The sequence below is a fragment of the Hyaena hyaena genome, unplaced genomic scaffold, assembly GCF_003009895.1.
Source record: "Hyaena hyaena isolate Hyena2069 unplaced genomic scaffold, ASM300989v1 scaffold_30, whole genome shotgun sequence".
NCBI classification, from domain to species: Eukaryota; Metazoa; Chordata; class Mammalia; order Carnivora; family Hyaenidae; genus Hyaena; species Hyaena hyaena.
The window spans coordinates 5,451,796-5,471,391 of record NW_024080662.1 but is presented as its reverse complement, the minus strand read 5'-3'; the positions used below and the strand labels follow the sequence as shown (position 1 = coordinate 5,471,391).

Here is a 19,596-nt window from a genome sequence, read left to right as displayed (position 1 = left end):
GATGAACAAAAGTGAAGGGAAGCAAAAATAATATAAAAACAGGAAGGGGGACAATACAGAAGAGACTTTTACATATAGAGAACAGAGGGTTGCTGGAGAGATTGTGGGAGGGGGGATGGGCTGAGTAGGTAAGGGGCGTTAAGGAAGACACCTGTTGGGATGAGTACTGGGTGTTATACACAGGGGATGAACCACTGGAATCTACTCCTGAAATCATTGTCGCAGTATATGCTAACTAACTTGGATGTAAATTAAAAAATAAATTTTAAAAAAATTAAAAAAAAAGATGTTCACTATTACTCATAAGAAAAACGAAAACTAAAATTTCACTGCAGAAATTAGAAATTTTTCGTGAATCCTACTGACTCTAAGGCATGCCAAAAGGTGAGAGGTGGGGACTGGTATTCCTGGCACTGCATGGGGAGTGGTCCTGGGGAGGGGAATCCGCATTATTTACTGAATTACACTTGCAATGATTTTGGACCCAATAATCCCCCTTCTGGGAGATACCGGAAGAGTCTCTCCACAAACACAAAGCCATTGTGCGTGAGGCCGCTAATGGGGCCACAAGAGCAATGTGAATGCCTACAGCCAGGGAGTGACCCTGGTGGGGCTGCATGATGGGAATGACACAGTGGACAAGGAGGGTACAGGCAGGACAGGCAGGGGGGACTTCTGGACAGGTTGTGAAAGGAAAAAAACAAGGTGCAAAAGTGTCTACTACATACAAAAGGTCACTTGTGGTATAAGAACAAAGGGGGAAAGGCACACACACTAGAAATGAATGAAAATGATTTCCTGCTGATAGGTCCAAGGGATGAGACTTCTCTGAGCTTATTTTTTGTAATTTTTACTTTAGAACCATGCAAATACTGTACTTATTTTTTTAAATTAAATTAAAAAGGATAGGAAAAAATAGCCTCAAAACTGAATCTCTATAGAAATAAAATAAACCTGACTATATGTCGAATTGATGACCATACCCACAAAATGAATGAACTCAACTATTCAGCACATTAGAAGTATCATTTTTCTAAAGGAAAAGAAACAAAAAGTCACCTTGGTCTTTTCTTAATAGGAAATGGGTGCCGTCATTCTCAAACTACTCAGTGAGCACTGGGGGACAGAGTGAATCACTCCACCTACTGTTATTGTATGATGGGGGCCCTCTGTGGGCAAGGAGGGGACAGCGCCTTCTAGGGAACACTGCTGAGAAACGGCTGTCAGAGAGGGTGACAATGAACCCAAACTGTGGCAGTGCAGGTGCCCAGGATGATGCAGAATTCTCACTGGGGAAAACAACCAATGAAATGCTCCCGGCTGTCCCCTTCATCCGGTCCTGCCAGGGTGCAGTCCTGTGTGGAGCAGGCAGCCCAAATCTGAGGCCTGTAAGGCCCAGCAGGCCCAAGGTCACCAGGCCTATAAAAGGCAGAACCGGATTGAGCACCCATGAAAACATCAGTGCTCCATGAGGCTGGTCTGGGTCTCACAGGAAACAGGAGGCATGCCCAGTGCAGACCCTACTCCAGGTCCCCACCAAGCATGCTGGGTCACAACAGGGTCCCAGAAATGCACTAGGAAATGTGAAGTTTTCAATGATAGTCTTATTTTTTTAAGTTTTATTTATTTACGTTATTTTGAGAGAGAGAAAACGTGAGCAGGGGAAGAGGCAGAGAGGAGAGAGTGAGAATCCCAAGCAGGCCTTGCACTGTCAGGCCCCGGATGCAGGGTTCTAACTCACATGACCTGGGCCGAAGTTGGAGGCTTAACCGACTGAGCCACCCAGGCGGCCCTCAACTGTAGTCTTAGACTAAAGCATGACTCTCGGGCATGGGAGGAGCAGGGCGAGGGTCCAGAGTTCCCAGGCAACTACTGGATACAAGTCACACAGCATGGCAACTGCGACGAATGGAGCCCAGCAGGGCTATGGCTCAGTACCAGGAACACAAGGCTCCCAGGCAGCTTCTGTCTGGAGGAGAACCCGCGCCCCTCAAGGAAGAGCAGGCTTCTTGGTTCTGTCACCAGCAGGCCGTGTGGTGTTGAGTGGGCCACCCCATCTGAGGAATGGCGAGGGGTGCTCGCTTCGGCAGCACATATACTGAGGAATGGCGAGGGTAATGGCACCACCTCCTGGCAAAAGGATGCCAGGCCACCACTACACGGAAGTGCCTGCTGCCCACCACTGGAACAGGACCCATCCATCACTACAGGAGCAGCAAACTGTCATCATCCTGCCCAGAACACTGATGTGGCCAGGACAGTGCCCTGCCCTCCTTCACCCACTACCCCACACCGCTCAGCCTCTGCAAAGGTTCTGGGAACCTATTAGCCTCTCTGCATGGGTGCTCTCTCCCCCTCCCCTGGGCAAAGCCCAATTGACCTTCAAATACAGCTTAAACTTCCCTCCAGGAGAGGTTTTTCCCGACGCCCCAGAAGAGGGCAGCACCGCCCAACACCACTGAGCAGATACTCCCCTCTTATAGCACTGAGCTCACCAAAAGCGAGGCCATGACTTGGGTGTCTCTCGGGGAAGACATGTGCCTGCCAGGCCACCCAGTAGGTTCTCAGGACACTTGTGGGATAAACACTCTCAGATCAAAAGGGCATTGGGGCGCCTGGGTGGCTTAGTCGGTTAAGCGTCTGACTTTCACTTAGGTCATGATCTCGCGGTTCGTGGGTTCGAGCCCCGCGTCAGGCTCTGTGCTGACTGCCGGCTCAGAGCCAGGAGTCTGTTTCAGTCTGTGACTCCCTCTCTCTCTGACCCTCCCCTGCTCATGCTGTCTCTCTCTCTCCTAGAAATAAAAAATATTAAAAAAAAAAAAAAAAAAAGGGCATGATGGCTACATACCATAAGTCAGGGTTGTCGGTGCTGTTTTCTATGCTGAATTGTTCAATCTCTGGTCCCACCTGAGCAACAAACCTGGCCAGTTTCTCTGCAGTCTCCATTGTCTTCACGTCAACTACAAAACAAAGCAACTGTCACGTGTCAGTTCTGAGCTGCTGCTTCCAATTTCAACTTTGGGGGGCTGTGGAGACTAATTACAGAGACAGCCCCTTGTGTCCCCTCACTGCATCCCTGCCCTTTGCCTTATGACCCTGCAGCTCTGCCCAGCATTCTCTGCCCCCAAACTGGGGCTGGCCCCGGGACTCCTGCGGACCAAGAGAATGCAACGTAAGTGTGCAACCTGGGCTTCAGAGGTCTTGAGCCCCTCCACTGCCTCTCCTGGAGGCCCAGCCCTGTCAGGTGAACGAACTCAGGCTAGCTGCTAGGGGGTGACAGGCATGTCACATACCCCTGCTACCCCAGCTGATGGCCCCCCCAACCAGTTGCTGCCCACAGACACATATATGGGCCCAACAGAGTTCAGCAGACTCAGAGCAACATCGGATATGCCCTGTGGTTGGAAGCCACCATCTGGAATGTTTCGTTACATGACAGTAGCTAGAGAATGTAGCACTTGTGGAGATTTTTTCCCCTCTCATTCTCACTTAGTGCTAAGTGACAAGTACTGGCCAGGAGCAGGCCTATTGCAGACAGAAAAGATAATGGCCAGGAGAAACCAGAAACTGCAGGTCAGCTAACCCTGAGGAGGACAGCAGAGACCCTGGGGGAAGAAGAGGCAGAACGAGAGACACGGGCAGCCCTACGGAATGTAAAAAGGGCAAGAATAGAGTGAGAAACGGATCAAGGAGCTGAAAGCCCTGAGCATGGGCACATGGCACAACCTGGTGGCCGCCAGCAGGACCTTGCAGGGAGGCACAGTCACCGGGTAGTTCGCTGAGTCAGGTCCACCCTCAGGACAGGGGGAAGACTGCTATGGGACTCGAAGGCCAGCCCCTCTAGGAAACTAGAGGAAAGAAGGTGCCGCCATGTGCACCTGTCCTGGCCAGGTTCCTACTCCTTCTGCCTGCTGCTCAGACCACTCAGGTTGCGCCCACCCAACCCCCAACCCCAAAGACTGGAATCAGGGCTGAAGCCTGGGGGGGGGGGGGCGGAGGACAGGAATGAGTACTCACCATCAGCAGATGGGCAGGGAGAGGAGGTTTGAGGGGCTTCAGAGACTTCCACTTCTGTAGACTTGGAGGGTGGGCCCAAGGCTTCTGGGCTGGGGTCCCCAGGAGAGGGTCCGGCTGGGTCTGGTGGGCAGTCCTTGGTAGTAGCATTTCCATGTGGCTGGGAGAGCTTTCCCTGCAATGAACCTGGAACCTGCCGGCCATGGTGTTTCAGTCTGGCGCCCGAGGACAGGAGAGTCTGGGTCCCGGTGGTTGCTCTCCTCACCTTCCAGCCCCGGAGCCCTTGAGCGCGGAGCAGCCCCCGCCGGCGGCCTGGGAGGAGCCTCTTCTTGAGGCTCCGGATTGCCCGAGCATACAGCATGGCCCGGACCGCACACTCTGCTGCTGTTGGCTTCTGATCCGCTCCTGGTAAGGTGTGGCTCGTACGCTGCATCTCTGCCAGCTTCAGTTTATAATATTTATACTCCAGACTACTGTCATCAGACAAAAACCTGTACAACAAAGCGAGCACAGAAGTAGATTGATTAAAACCCACCCTGTACCAAATCATTGCTATGACTGCATTTCTGCATTTCTGGAGTAACTATAAGGCAACAGGGAGCTCTGATCCAGCACTCGTTGATTCCTCTTTGGGTCCCACCATCACCAGCCACGAACCAACTCCCAACTCCTGGTGGCCTTGCAACACAAACCAGTCACTCTGGAACTACAGACACTGCCACCCTGTCACTTATGGATTCCCTTTTTGGGAGGTGACACCCTTCAAAAGGCCCAGGGTGCCCAGTAGCCCTTCCGCAGCACCACCGAGGCCAGAGTGCCCTGGCAGGGAAATCGCGGGCCAGAGCCGTAACAAGTGCAGTACAGGAAAGAGGAGGGGCCGAGTCCCAAGCATGGACATAGGAAGACATCCAATGTTGGGCCAAAGAAGACAGCAAGCTACAGAGAAACACTGACGTGGATAAGGACGTGAACTTGCTTTGTGTACATACATACACACGTATTTACTTTTCTCACACAGATTCAAACAATTTAAAACAAACTTAGCTCTGGGGAATGGATAGAAAGGGGCATGGAGGGAAACTTACACGTTCTTCACTTTGTTTCCCATTTCACTGGCTCCTTCTTTCATCTCTATTAACTCTCCCCTTCTAGTCTCTGGACTTTCTTTGCCGTTTCCTTCTAACTTCATGTGGTGAATGCTTACGTTCACTCTATTCCTGACAGATGTGTCCCAGCTTGCACTTTTCTCTATGTGCGGCTGCAGCTGCGTTCGGTGTGCAGCGCTCCCCTGGCTGCTTCCCTCTAAAGAGTTTCCAATGTCAGTTCTGATTCCCCTTCATTCAAAAGTTATTTAGGAGCATGGTTTATTTTGGTTGTTGCTAGTTTTGACTTTTATACGTTGTGTAATATGGCGCATGTGATTTTCCTTTATTGGGATGTGCTGAGATTGTCTCTGTGACCCCATACATAACAGGTTTCCGTGAATGTTCAATTCCAGTTTGTGTTAAAGAAGAAAGAATATTATTTGGTGGGTATGGCAGTATTTCAGGTGGTTTTCAGATTGCTTGACGTTAAGAGGCTGCTTACTGAGTGAGGTTCCCAATTATTAATGACAGAAGTCGACTAGATGCCAGCTCCCTGCACAAGGTGGGGTGCCAGCAGCACGTGGCATGTCCCTGGCGGGCAGTTCCATGGGAAACCCCTGCTGCTGTTCTCTGCACAGTTAAGGTCCGGCTGGATGTGAGGAAACAGGCTGCAGGCCGGCTCCCTCGCTGCCCCAGACACTCTGCGGGGCCAAGAGCAGCATCCTGCCAGATGGCACCCTAACAATCAAGGGGCCCCACATAAAGGAACACTGACCAACGCAGACGGTCTGGTTCTGTCAAAAGCAGCCCCAGCAAGGGCACCCCTCACCCAGGGCAAAAAGCAGAGCCAGCACCCAGGTCACCCAGAACCCCAGGATACAAGTCCCTCCCCCCTGGACAGCTCTGATGCCAAGTACAGTCTGAGGATGTCAGTCACAAATGAATCTCCCCAAGTTCTAGTGGACCATTACATTAAACACATACAACAGGGGTGCCTGGGTGGCTCAGTTGGTTAAGCATCCGACTTTGGCTTAGGTCATGATCTCACATGATCTCAGGTCATGGGTTCGAGCCCCGCACTGGGCTCTGTGTTACAGCTCAGAGCCTGGAACCTGCTTCGGATTCTGTGTCTCTCTCTCATTCTCTGCCCCTCCCCTGCTTGTGCACGCGCTCTTTCTCTCTCTCTCAGAAATAACAAATGAATAAACTTAAAAAGTACAAGTCATTGCTTCCTCTCAGAGGTAAATAAAACAAGGAGTGGGGAAAAAATGGAAAATTACAGACCAAAAAGAGAGGAGGTATGTCATTTCAGACAAAATAGAGAAAAGCATAAAAGTGGGCGAAGGAGGTTGCTGACCAGGGACAATCCTTAGCTGTAGCTGACCTACAACAGCTGGGAATCTTGATGCTTAGAGCTGTGTGAATAAATAACACTTGGAAACACTGATTGCTCTGTATCATGTCAGGACGTTGAATATAATTCTCTGAAATGGAGTAGATGTCATCCAAATAAGGGAATAGTTAGAACACAGTGAACGGGTATAAGCAGGTAAAGATGAGGTGCTAATGTTGAGCAGTAATGAATGCCAAGCAGTATTTAAAGGGTTTTCCTTACAAGGAAACGTGTATAATTCAAACTTCACAACAACGTGATGAAGTAGTTTATTATTATGATTTGTCCCATCTTACAGATAGAGGAACTGAGGCACAGAAAAATTCAGTAAATCTCGTGGCTAATAAGTAGCTATGCTGGGATTTGAACCCAGTGTGTGGGGCCATAACATTAAACACATACAACATGGGACGCCTGGGCGTCAATCTCATGACAAACTGTGAGATCATGACCTGAGCTGAAGTCAGACATTTGATAGACTGAGCCACCCAGGCGCCCTAATAGCTGGTGTTTTTAAATCTGAGTCCCTGGTAAAGGTGGCATCAACCCATGGGAACTCATGGGTTACTAATAAAGTTGGGTGTATTCATGCCATTGTACTCTTATTTCCTATTTGCTCTCCTTTTTCACTTTTTTCCCCTTTCTTGCTTTTCACTGGGATGAATGCACTTTCTTTTTGGCTTCCCACACCCTCCACAGTAGCACAAAAATTATAAATCCTACTTGTAGTATATCTTTACTGGCTAAACAATATACACTTCAACTCTTCTTTTCAGTCAATCTCCAGAGCTACTCACTAGCTATGTCCTCACTCTGCACAAAACAAGCACCTTAGCATCCACCTCCCTCCTGCTACTCACCACCTCACATGTCTAGGTCATCTGGGGCTTTAGGGTTTCCTCCACCAAGCATCAATTATTTAGACGGTGTGTTCGCTTCGAGGCAATCCTGCTTAGGCTGCCAAGGGGGATTCGTGACCACCTTCTTTCTCCTGAGTCTGTAAACATGTGGATGCGGTGGGCTATCTCTGGAGAGCATGGTCCAGCAAAAGTCAAGGCTACCCCACTCCAAAGGGACAACTTAGAAGATGGGAAGAAACAAAGTGACGTATTCTTTCAGCTCTACACATTGCACCACTGGGACCATTCTATGGGCCTGCTGCTTTGCAATCTCTCTCTTAAAGAATGGAGAAAGCCTTGCCAACTGTGGTCCAGACAAGAAAGTAAAGTTGCAGGGGGTGCTGCACTGTTACTTTAGTGTACCCGAAGGGGCAGGCCACCTCAGTGAGAGGCAACGGCAGTTCTGTCCACAAGGCCAGGCTAGCAATAAACCAATGTTCGCTTCTTGTACGGAGGGGGAGATCTCCAATCTCTGCTCTACCCTGAAGGGCGGAGATAACACAAAGCCTTCTTACTCACATGTCTTCTGAGGTCTGAACTTTTCACTTGTTAACTAATAAAAAGAACCTAACAGTGCTGGAGCTTAGCAAGAAGGCAGTCTTGATGAACGACTGAGAATTCCTCAAACACTGGGAGGACAGTGAGCTAATCCTTCATTTATCTTCATAGGGTATTAACAGATGCGTAAAACTGACAGATCAAGGATTAGCCACACAGGAGTATCATCAAGAGATGCTGTTAGAAATGGCTTAAGAACCAAAAGTGAGGGGCACCTGGGTGGCTCAGTTGGTTAAGTGTCTGACTTCGGCTCAGGTCATGATCTTGCAGTTCATGGGTTCGAGCCCCGCATCAGGCTCTGTGCTGACAACTAGCTCAGAGCCTGGCGCCTGTTTCGGATTCTGTGTCTCCCTCTCTCTCTGACTCTCCCCTGCTCACACACTCTATTTCTCAGAAATAAATAAAATTAAGAAAGAAAAAAAAAAAAAAGAACCAAAAGTGACCGCCTCCAAGGAGTAGAACTGGCATGGCAAGCGGTCAAAGCAGAAACATTCTGCTTTTCTTAATTCAATTGGTAGTTTTGAAAAACCACATACAAGTGCTCCTTTAAGAATTCAAACCAGGGCACCAAAGTCCTAAACTTACTAGTTTCTTATCTTCTTCCTTGGCACCACATTCTCTCTCTGACAGTCTTTGGTAATTCCTTCCGAAGGAGTTCTCAGGGAGGCAAGTCTCTGAGCCAGCTCCCTAAGCTGTTCTTCATCTGGGTCTAATTCTATCACCTAGCCACTGAGATTTTTATTTCAACATATTTTTCATTTCTGAGATCTTTACTAGGTTCTTTTCAAAAACAAAGTTCCTCTTCCATGGTACAATATACTATTATCCACCTAAGACGATTAATTATACATACATACTTTTCAACTAAGTATTTTTTTTCCAATAGTACCTCTGTCTTCTCAGGTATCAGCTCTATTTGTTGAGTTTGAGGACTCTCCTTCATGATGTTGATTTTTCTCAAATATTTGATTTTTAATTCCAGGCTTATTTCGGATGTTGTACCCCACCTCCCATATGTACAACTCTGGCTGTGGTTCTGTCTGTTACCCCTGGCCACCAGTGGTCATAAGCCTGGGGGGTCATGACACAGAGGTTCCATGCCCGGGTGAGAGGGCCACACGGCAGGCCTGCAGGAGGGCCAGGGCTGGGGCTTGAACACAGGTGAACCTGAGCCCCCCCATGCTCTTCCCACTGGCAAATACCATCCTCAAAACAGGTATCTCACGCTCTGCACTGGACACCATCACGACACCAACTTTGCCATGTGTTCTATGGGAGGGATTCGGGAGGCCAAATGTAAAGACCTACCAGTAAGCAGGGTCCTCCTTGAGAAGGGCTCTCTCTTTGGGAGACAGGCTGCCTCCGACAATACGTGTGACCAGCTGGTCGATAGTATCCACCACCTTGTGATCTGCTCGCTGAGGAACCGCTGGAACACAAAAAAGGGCTTTTCTGAGAAACACGCTGGGCTGAGTGGGGCCTGGGACAACCAGGACAGCCAGAGGTTTTGGATGGAACCTAAGTAGGCACTGGTGACCGAAATCCTCATTCCTGAGACACCAGCATTGAAAACAGGAAAAGCAGCATGGTATTTTAAAAACCACTATGCAAAATAACTTCCCAAATGATAGAAGAGCATAACCACTAGGAGAGAAAGTCACAAGCTCACAATAACTACACAGGGCAATGTATGCCTATTTTCTATAGAAGGAAACGGTATGTAGCAATTCTATTCTGTTTTTCATGTATCACTTAACCAATATGTTCACATTCAGGGAAAAATATAAAGGATACAAAACATGTCTAGATATAAAACACATAAAATACATATTTAAGTTATGATTCCCAATAGAAAGAAAAAAGATATATAAATACGGACAATTAGAAAAAAGATTAGAAGGAAATATGCCAGAATATTAATAGATGTTATCTGTGAACAGGGGATTTACCAGGGATTTCATTTTCTTTGTGCTCTAGCTATAAAATATAAATATGTAGGGGCTCTGGGTGGCTCAGTTGGTTAAGCATCCGACTTTGACTCAGGTCATGATGTCCTGGTCCGTGAGTTCAAGCCCAGCATCAGGCTCTGTGCTGACAGCAGAGAGCCTAGAGCCTGTTTCAGATTCTGTGTCTCCCTCTCTCTCTCTGCCCCTCCCCTGCTCACCTTCTGTCTCTCTCTCAAAAATTGATAAATGTTAAAAAATGTTTTTAAATATACGTGTTTTATAATCAGAAAACATATATAAATTTGCAACACAAAATTCCCTAATCAAAAAAATCAGTGGCCCTAAGATAGGTGTTCACAAAACATATTTGAACATATGAAAAGAAAAGCATTTCTTAAAGTGTATATTTCCTTCAATAAGAATTGTTTTAAATTGCTTTTTAAATGTTTTTATTTCTGAGAGAAAGGAAGACAGACAGACAGAGTGCAATCTGGGTAAGGACAGAAAGAGAGGGAGACACAGAATCTAAAGCAGGCTCCAGGCTCCGACCTGTCAGCACAGAGCCTGAAGCAGGGCTCAAACTCATGAACTGTGAGATCATGACCTGAGCCAAAGTCAGATGCTTAATCGAGTGAGCCACCCAGGAGCCCCTTCAATATGAATTTTAACTTAATTTACAATGCCACCAGCAACACAGAAGAGCATCTGTGTCCTCAATGAATAAGATTATTTATTTTTTTATATTTGCTAATTTTAATATCACAGAATGGTCTGTTTGGTCATTTGATAAAAACCACTCCAGGAGGTATCTGGGTGGCTCACTCGATTAAGCATCTGACTTCGGCTCAGGTGATGATTTCATGGTTTCAGAGTTCTAGCCCCACATCAAGCACTCTACTGTCAGCACAGTACCTGCTTCCATCCTCCATCACCCTTTCTCTCTCCCCCTTCCCTGCTGGCTCACTCTCTAAGGTTAAAAAAAAATTCTGCAAAAACCACTCCTGAACTGGAGAGGTTTTCCAGTTTGTTATATAGAGTAACTGCACTGTCCTGTCCTTGCCTATGTCCAAGATACAGCTTTGAGCGTAATTTAAATATCAGTGTAAGCTCTTTATACCAGATAAATTGATTCTTCAATTGTTGTGCTATTGCAAGTATTTCCCCTTTGAAAGTGCTTCTGTTTCCTTTTTTTTTTTTTTTTTTGGTTATAGGCTCTCATTTTATAGAACTTCTACTTTCACATGACTTTACAGAGGAATAAAGGGTTCAAAGTCAGAAGCTTTCAAAAACAATGTAACTTTTGGATCACTACAAGCATCTCTTGAGAAGTAATCACAGGCAAGGTCCCCAGCTTCAGCCGCAATCCTCCTCCTGAGACCGAATTCTATAGAGGAGAACTTAAAAAGTAACAATAGTAGTCATCAAAGCATTCAACCGAAGATGTCATCTCAGCATTTCCCTAAAGTGGGGGAGTGGGGAGGAGGGGTCCTGCTTCAGTCCTGAGCCCACTTCCGGAAGGCTTCCTCTCCAACACACAGGTGTGGCTGCCCCTCCGGAGCGGGACCTACTCTGTGCTTGATGTAGTCAGGGCTCCATAAGGGTACAGGGGAGTAAAGAGAATCAGGGACAAATAAAGCTTTCCCACGTGGCTGGGGCAATGGAAGGTGAAAACTGCCTCGGGGGAAAAAGGACTTCTTCCTGAGGTAAAGGGGTGGAGGGGGGAGTGCTTCCTCACAGGTCACAAGGCCACCACATAATGCTCATGATTTCTGGGTCATGTCCGGGCTCTGAGAGCATTCAGCCTGGGTGCTAAGCCGGAGAGCGGTAGGGATACCAAACAGCCAGTGTTTATGTTACCTCTTTATTGGCCCTTCTGGAGCCTCCCCAAAGCTGGTTTGTTAACTGCAGGTTACCAGATGTACCTAAGTGATCTATCCATCTTTAGACATTCTAGAAAAGTGAGGGACTCAGGGTAGCAGGGTGCTTCTACTACCGGGGCAGACCTGGCTAATCTCTGCCAGTCCCTCAACACAGCTCAAACATGGGCTAGGGTCTCTTCCATCCCCCTTAATCCTGGCACAGAAGGAGCTGGGTTTTGTGATTTCTGTTCCTTAAAAGCCTGGGGACTCCCCAGAGACAAGGCCCAGTGTTTACTTTCCCCTCTAATAATACCTCAGAGTGCGGAGGAGGGGGATGCTGTAACAAGGGCTCTTAACCTTCGCTGCAGGATGGTACAGAACCCACAGAAGGCACAGGCAAAATTGTGTACAAATACATGAGCATTTCTTCTGACCAGGGCCACAGCTTCTGATCAGATTCCCAAAGGAGTCTGTGACCCAGAAACATCTAAGGACTTCTGTAGTAGACAGAAGATTCCTAATATGTGCTTACAGAATATATGGCAGACATGTACACTAGCCAACAGGAGTTTTCTACTAAAATTCTGATTTTTCCAGTTGACTAAAAAATTCTGTGTAAACATCTCAAAGAAAATAAGAGACATTCCAAGAAAACAAGACAAACTAATCACAAGAAATAGGAACTTTCACTTTCCTTACCATCACTCAGCCCACTCAGAGACTTGGCCTGAACTTCGGGTTTGGTAGGAGGAACCGTTTTCTCCTCATCTTGGGTTGGCTCGGGTTCAGCTTTCTTGACCTGGAGGGGACACCCACTGCTGACCAGCCAGGCCTTCAGGTGATCAATGTACTCTCTCCCAAACAGAGTAGAGTCCTCAAAATTCGGAAATGCGGCAGGAGAGGGAGCTAGATCTTGGAGGCCGACAGCTTCTAAGATTTTCTCTTGCCGGAAAGAAGAGGCCAAAGAGAAAGTCTGTCCCAAAAGGGCTAAAGATTTCCGGCAGAGAGAATTGGTGGTCTCCAGAGCAACAGCCAAGTCCAGGGGGTTGCTGAGGGTCTTCATTTTAACACTCAGCTCATAGGCATTGCAGGCCATGAGGAGGGGTGTGACACTCTTCAGAAGTCGGTCTTGAAGCCTCATTATATACTTGTCAAAGGGCTTTATGATTTCAAAAAAGCAATTTTTGGTCTTCACAGCACCTTTGTCTAAAAGCATATTTAAAAACTCATTATCAACTCTGGGTGTTTTCAAAGCAGAGTGCTTTAAAAATTTGATAGTAAAAAAGCAAAAATCTCTGTGCTCTGGTTTTAAGGAGCATTTGAATGAAGCGAGCATTTTAGCACAGGTTTCGGTTTCGAGTTCAAAGAGAGTCTGGAAAAGCTGGGAAAATTTAACATCATCTTTTATGGTGTGGAATCCTGCCCATTTGATTATTTCTATCCCAAATCTCGAAAAAACATCAGACTTATCTATGAGGTCGAAGCTCATCTTTCTTCTGGGGAGCCGAATATCCTTCAGACTGAGCCCCAAAGGGATCTGAGTAGGAAACTGGATATCTTCTGTCCCTGGGTTTGTCCCCAGGGTCACATCAGGACTTGAGGTGGTTTTCTGGATTTGGTTGGTGCCCTGAGTTTTGGGAGTAATACGATTTACAGTGGGTACTTTCTTTGTACTCACACTTCTTATTGTGACAAGCTTCCCAACTCCCCCTTTAGATGGGAGGAGGCCCTGAGTCTCCCCTTTTCCTAGAAGGCCCCCCTCCTGGTCAACGATGTTTAGACCCCGGCCTCTGCCCTGGACTTGGGCGCTGCCCCTAAGCACAGAGTCCGCCTCCCCTGGACGGTCCACGTCGTAATCCCGACTCTCTTTCTCCAGACACTCTTTCTCAATTAGCCTGGAAGAACCGAATTCCCCCAGCAGTGCAGAAGGAGCAAAACTATACTCCTGCGACCAGGGGGATTCTTGAGAAACAGGGTGGCCAAAGTCTTGCTCCCAAGAGCCACGGAGTGCAAATTTCCAGTCCTGAGAACGGAAATGTCCCAATTTCCGGTGGCCAAAAACTTGGTCTCGGGAATCAGCGTGGGAAAATTCCAGATCCCGGCCACATTCTTTGCGAAAGAAGCTGTCTTCACTTACAGAAGGGTTGCTTGTTCTGAAAGAAGGTCCTGGAAATACATCACCTCTCAGGCTTTCTCTCCCAGTGTCTCGAGCGTGGGCTACAGATCCAGCCAGAGTATATCTGCTGTCACTAGGAATGTCATCATACATATCTGCCCTGGCTCGTGGGACTGTCCTCAGAAGATCTGAAATAAACGAGCCAAAGAAGAACACAAAGGTAATTTAGACCAGAGGCTGCGAAATGACAGTCCACAGACCACCAGCCAGCAGGGAGGCATTATCTGCCACAGTGCAGTATTTATTTCCAACATTTAAATTATGTGTGGCTCTATTTAGAAATCTGGGCTTACTATTTATAAAAACAGAAGACCTACAAGCACTGGGCCCACACGTGTCCTGATGACAGTCCGCAGAGGCTGGGCAAAAGTGCCCCTCACTCATTTGGCCTTCCTGTCTGGGCTCTGCAGGGATCTTAAGCTCTCTTTTACACTAAGGCAAGGATGTCTGGTCCTCAAATAACCTGGGCTTTTTTACTAAAACTGGAATGCTTGTATATTTCTACTTCTACCACAGAGAAGACAGGTTTGCTCAGGTCTACCTGCCCTCCCTGTGTCTAAGGAGTAAGTGTTGGGCCACCGCGCCACTGAGGTAGAAGCCACATCTGACACAACACCCCCCACAGCCGATCACAGCTAAGCACCTAACCCAAAGGTGGCAGACAGGCTCTCCTGGAAAGGTCCATTGGGCCAACCAATCCTCTAAAAAAACGAAGACACTAAGAGGAGGCAAAGAAGCTAAACAAGCCACAGTGAGAGAGGCCGCAATGAAAACTGAACAGTGTGCGTAAAAATGAGAAAAACAGGAACCAGGATTTGCATTTGCTTATTCACTGTAAACAAACTCTGTAAGAAGCCAGGGATAGAAGTGAACTATGGGGATGCCTAGGTAGCTTAGTCAGTTGAGCTCTTGATTTCAGTTCACATCATGATCCCAGGGTGGGCTCCACACTGAGTGTGGAGGCTGCTGAAGATTCTTTCTCCCTCTACTCCTCTCCTCCACTCGTTTTCTTTCCCTCTAATTTTTTTTTTTTTTTTTTTTTACAAATAATTAAAAGAAGTTAACAATGGGCATATGGGAACAGCAGACTTCAGGGAGACTTTGCAGAGTTAGCTTTCCAACGTTCTAGCTTATGCATTAGAACCCATTACTTAGTCAAGAAGTCAAAAGAGAAAGATGCCAGGAAGCAGTAATGGGCCAAGAGGCCACAGGAAGCTAGAGCTTTGTATAAACCCAAGTTTATGTGTTCAGCAAGTACTTACTGAGCAACCACTATGTGTGGGCACTGCTCTAGGCAATGAAATTATAGCAAGGAAAAGAGACAGTAAAGTCCCTACCCTCCTGGATTTGTCAGATGAGGAAGCCAAACGATAAACAAAAATCCATCACATGTAAGAAAGTGCCAGTAGGAAAGGAAATATCAGGCAGGAAGGAACACGAAGAGGGAAAGCCATTTTCAGACAGGCTGATCAAGGTGGGTTGCTCTAACAATGTATCTGAGCAGCAGAGGCCTGGTGTGAGAGGCCTGACTGTGCAGTCATGGAGGAAGACTTCCACGAGGAGGGAGCATGAGCACAAAGCCTCACGTAGCACTAGCAGGGAACAAGAGTAGCCAGAATTGAACACAGGAACAAGGCGCAAAGCGGTAAGAAGGCAGCTCTTAGATTCTGTTGTACACTGGAGCCCTTGGGGACCCCCGGGCAAGCTGATTTAATTGATTAGGATGGAGTGTGGCCTGGCAGTAGGGTTTTTAAAGGATCCCCCAGATGATTCCAACAAGCAGCGAAGTTAGGGAACCGCTATGATACAAGATGTGAACAGAACGAGAGTACCAGATCAAGTCGCACCCTCGATGGAACTCTGCAGTTTCCTCTGAACAAGATGGAAAGCCACGAAGGGTTTTGGAGTAAAGGGATGACCTTGCTGGCTGCTACTCAGGGAACTGACCACAAGAGACAACAGTGGATATGGATGTTCCAGCAAAAAACCCACTGGGATAACCCAAGTATTGACAGCTATCGATGGCACGATTAGGGCAATAGCATTAAAGGAAGAGTAGAGGCTGGAATCTGCACAACAAGATTTTCCAATGCCTTGTAAACTGACACAGACTAGAAGTGACACGGTGAAAGCCTTATCAATGGGTCACGCAGCTAGCTCTGTGACAAAGTGCTGGTTCCAGAACCATCTAGCATCCTGCCGGTTTCCAAGTACATCCTGCAGCTGTCCCCCCCCCCCCCCATATTTCTTAAGAAAACTAAGATATATAGTGATGTTTGAGTCTCTAGGTAAAGATAAAATCTCCACATATAGGGGCGCCTGGGTGGCTTAGTCGGTTAAGCGTCCGACTTTCGCTTAGGTCATGATCTCGCGGTTCGTGGGTTCGAGCCCCGCGTCGGGCTCTGTGCTGCCTGCCAGCTCGGAGCCTGGAGCCTGTTTCAGTCTGTGACTCCCTCTCTCTCTGACCCTCCCTTGCTCACACTGTCTCTCTCTCTCTCTCCTAGAAATAAATAAAAAAACATTAAAAAAAAAATCACATATATATGTACGTGTGTACACGTACGTTTAAGTATACACACATGAATGTGTGTGCACATACATCAATATGTAAGTATTTAGGATTACATGAACATTTCAGTAGAAGAACTGAAGGATGCACAAATCCATGGTGACACAGATACGGTTACTTCAGAGGGGTAAGGAAGCAGCTTAGAACTTTCACATTTTTATTCCTAACTACTTCTCAGTTCTTCTAATCCTTCGTAACGGGAATGTTTTTGTGTATTACTCAAGCAATTTTTTTTAATTAAAAATGTTTTTTAATGTTTTATTTATTTCTGAGAGAGAGAGAGAGACAGCATGAGCAGAGGAGGGTCAGAGAGAGAGGGAGATACAGAATCTGAAGCAGGCTCCAGGCTCTGAGCTAGCTGTCAGCACAGAGCCCTACGTGGGGCTCGAACCGACGAACAGTGAGATCGTGACTTGAGCCGAAGTCGGACGCTTAACCAACTGAGCCACCCAGGCGCCCCTCAAGCAATTTTTAAAAACTCAGAAGCTGAAGACAGCTTCTAAGCTCCAGTTTCTCCACATTCAAAGTACACAAGTTACCCCTACCCCAAGGACTTACACTCACTCAACCAACACTGAGACTTCTTCAATGGAGACTGGCTCAGGAGCTGGTGCAGTGAGCAGCACAGACCTGAAGGAGGCCTGGGGGAGGCTGGTCCCCCACCTCAGAAAAGTAAGTGCTCAGCACACTGCCCTGGGACTGCAGAGAACCACCAAATCAACCTCAAGGCCTGCAGAAGCTTCCAGGGGGAAGGCACTAGCAAGCTGGGGCTTAGTGCTTGAGGGAATTAGCCTGCCTGGGCTGGGGAGGGATTCAAAGTGAGGACAGGCAGCACAGTGTCAGTGAAACATGGGCCTCAAGGCAGGAGATGAGGGCTGGGAGCCTTGAGCGCCACAGTGAGGAACCTCCCTGTCATTCTACAAACTCCGTGCACACCATTTTTGATTCTGCTGGCATGGCATTTCAACTTTCCAAAGGGAAGGTCTTCAGGCACGGCCTGCACATGGTAGCCTCCCATGCCCTTGTCTGGCACACATCACTATTACCTGGATGCTCCTGCACTTGTCTGAGAATGTAACCCCAACATGGGGAGTCCCAAGAGTCCGAGTAGGGCCTTGGCCCAGCAAAGCTGGCATTAATAGATCAGTAGGGAGGGCAGATTTGAGACAAATGAAGCCCGAAGCTGAGAGACCGCTCGGGAGATTACTGCAATAATCCAGGCAAGAACTAGTAAGAGCTGGGATCTGGGCAGCAGTGGTGGGGATGGAGCTGGGAGATGGATTCAAGAACGCTTGTTTAGGTAGGGGAAGATGCCTGGGGGCAGAGAAGCTGCAGAGAATGACAAAACCTACTTCTGAAGGAAGATTTGACAGGTGGACCAAGAGAAAAGTTTATCTCTCTGTAAATAAGGAAGGTAGGATCAGAGGAATTACAGAGTTTGCCCAAGGTACAGATATGCTCCTGTCCTGACCCTAAACGCATGCCCCGTAACTACCCTCCCACCAAGGAAACGAAGCACTTTAATTCACCTTGAGCTTTAAACTGAAGAGCTTCACCTATGGCCTCACCACTGGGGTCCATGTGATATCGGTTAGCTTTTTCTTGCAATACAGCATCAAAAGTCTCCTGTGCAATTCGCCTAGCTGCCATGTTTCTCTGACCTGTAGTAAAAGGGGGAAAAAAAGACACTAAGAACGACAACTAACGCTCACCCGGCCTGCTCTGTTTCACCTAATCCTTCAAGTAACAAGACAGGGATCCATAATTCAACGCGGTGCTTCAGAGGGACGCCAGACTATTCTAAGGGGGCTTCTGCCCTCAGAGTTCACAGGTGTGTTGGCTGAGGAGCAGCAAACCGAGCACTGTGATCTTAGACAATCTGCTTTGCTTCTCTGAGCCCATCTCCTCCGAATCCCTACCTGTTGGGGTTACTGGATGTGAGAGTGCAGGGGGTGGGAGCATAACCCTCGCACGTGGCAGGTTTAGGAGAGCTGCCGCCTTCCCCGTTTCTATTTTCCTATTTCACAGACACTCAAAGAGGATCTGAGGACTGACCTGCCTTCTGAGAGGAGCCTCTCAACGAGTGGGGGAATCCCTGACTAGTGACAGAGCCTGCCCTGTACCAGGTCCTCTTGCAGGAAAGGGACTCCCACAAGCTCAGTTACTTCTTACAACAACCCAGTGGAAAGCGGGTCCTGCTATGGATGACACCATACAAAAGAAAAGATAGACTCGGGCTAAGTGACCCACCCAAGGTCAGACAGACTGGAACCTGGCAAACAGGGCACTGGTAGTGGGGACAAAGCCCTGAACACCGACCGGAAAGAGACGGAGAAGCAACATCGAAGAATCCAGTGGCTATTTGCTTAACCAAAATATCCCTTCCATCTTGAAACATCCAACCTCAAGACTCAAACCTGCCCAATCTCATAGTCATTTCTTACTCCCATCACCCCCTTTGCCCATCCTTAAGCCCTTTTCCTGGAGGCGCCCCTTGTTCTCTGCCGTCGAAGGGCAAGGTCCCCCAGAGAGCTCCGGACCAAATCGAGTGTCCTAGCCTTTCTGGGCCTCCATTTCCCCATCCAAGGAATGGGCAGCTAGTGGTGGGGGCTTGCTGTGGAGACTAAACCAGGTAAAAAACGGTAAAGAGCTCGATACAGCGCCGGCCGATGTAATGCCCCTACAGGCTGGGTGGAATGAATGAACGAAAGAACCGTTTGGGCGTGGCCCGCCTCCTACCTGCCTAGCCTCAGAGAACGAAGAAAAGGGGGCGTCGGGCCTGGGAGGCCGAACACCGCCCCCCAGGCCGACCCGGCCGGGAGGCGGCCGATGCGCAGCCCGAGGGCCGTGCTCGCGGCATCACGCCCCGGGGCCCCCGGAGGCTAAGCCAGAGCCTCCCACCCCGGAGCCCGCCCACCGACGACGCCCGGGCCCAGGCCTCACCCCGAACCCACCGCGCGCGGAGCCGCCCCCGCCGCTGCCTCAGGCTCCTCACCCGCCGCCGCTGCCGCCGCCGCCGCCGCGCGAGGCGGGGACATGCAAATGAGCCAACGGTCTCCGCAGCGCCGCGCCGCGCACGCGCAAGCTACGGCCGAGC

At 48.4% G+C, this 19,596-nt stretch overlaps 1 protein-coding gene across 4 annotated transcripts in view; it reads right to left on the bottom strand.

The window, feature by feature from the left end:
- The window catches only part of SUGP2 (SURP and G-patch domain containing 2), a 30,734-nt gene extending 11,214 nt beyond the window's left edge, over positions 1-19,520 (bottom strand). For 3 of the 4 annotated variants that reach the window (XM_039228044.1, XM_039228045.1, XM_039228042.1), the window contains exons 1-6: positions 19,454-19,520; positions 18,029-18,160; positions 12,454-14,058; positions 9,258-9,378; positions 4,018-4,505; positions 2,849-2,960 (exon numbers count right to left, since the gene is read on the bottom strand). In XM_039228044.1, coding sequence (XP_039083975.1) covers positions 2,849-2,960; positions 4,018-4,505; positions 9,258-9,378; positions 12,454-14,058; positions 18,029-18,149 — 2,447 coding nt within the window. In that variant the 5' untranslated portion in view covers positions 18,150-18,160; positions 19,454-19,520. Of the gene's footprint in view, positions 1-2,848; positions 2,961-4,017; positions 4,506-9,257; positions 9,379-12,453; positions 14,059-18,028; positions 18,161-19,442 lie in introns of all 4 variants that reach the window. The other variant, XM_039228043.1, reaches the window with a different exon arrangement.
- Between the last annotated feature and the right edge of the window lie 76 nt (positions 19,521-19,596).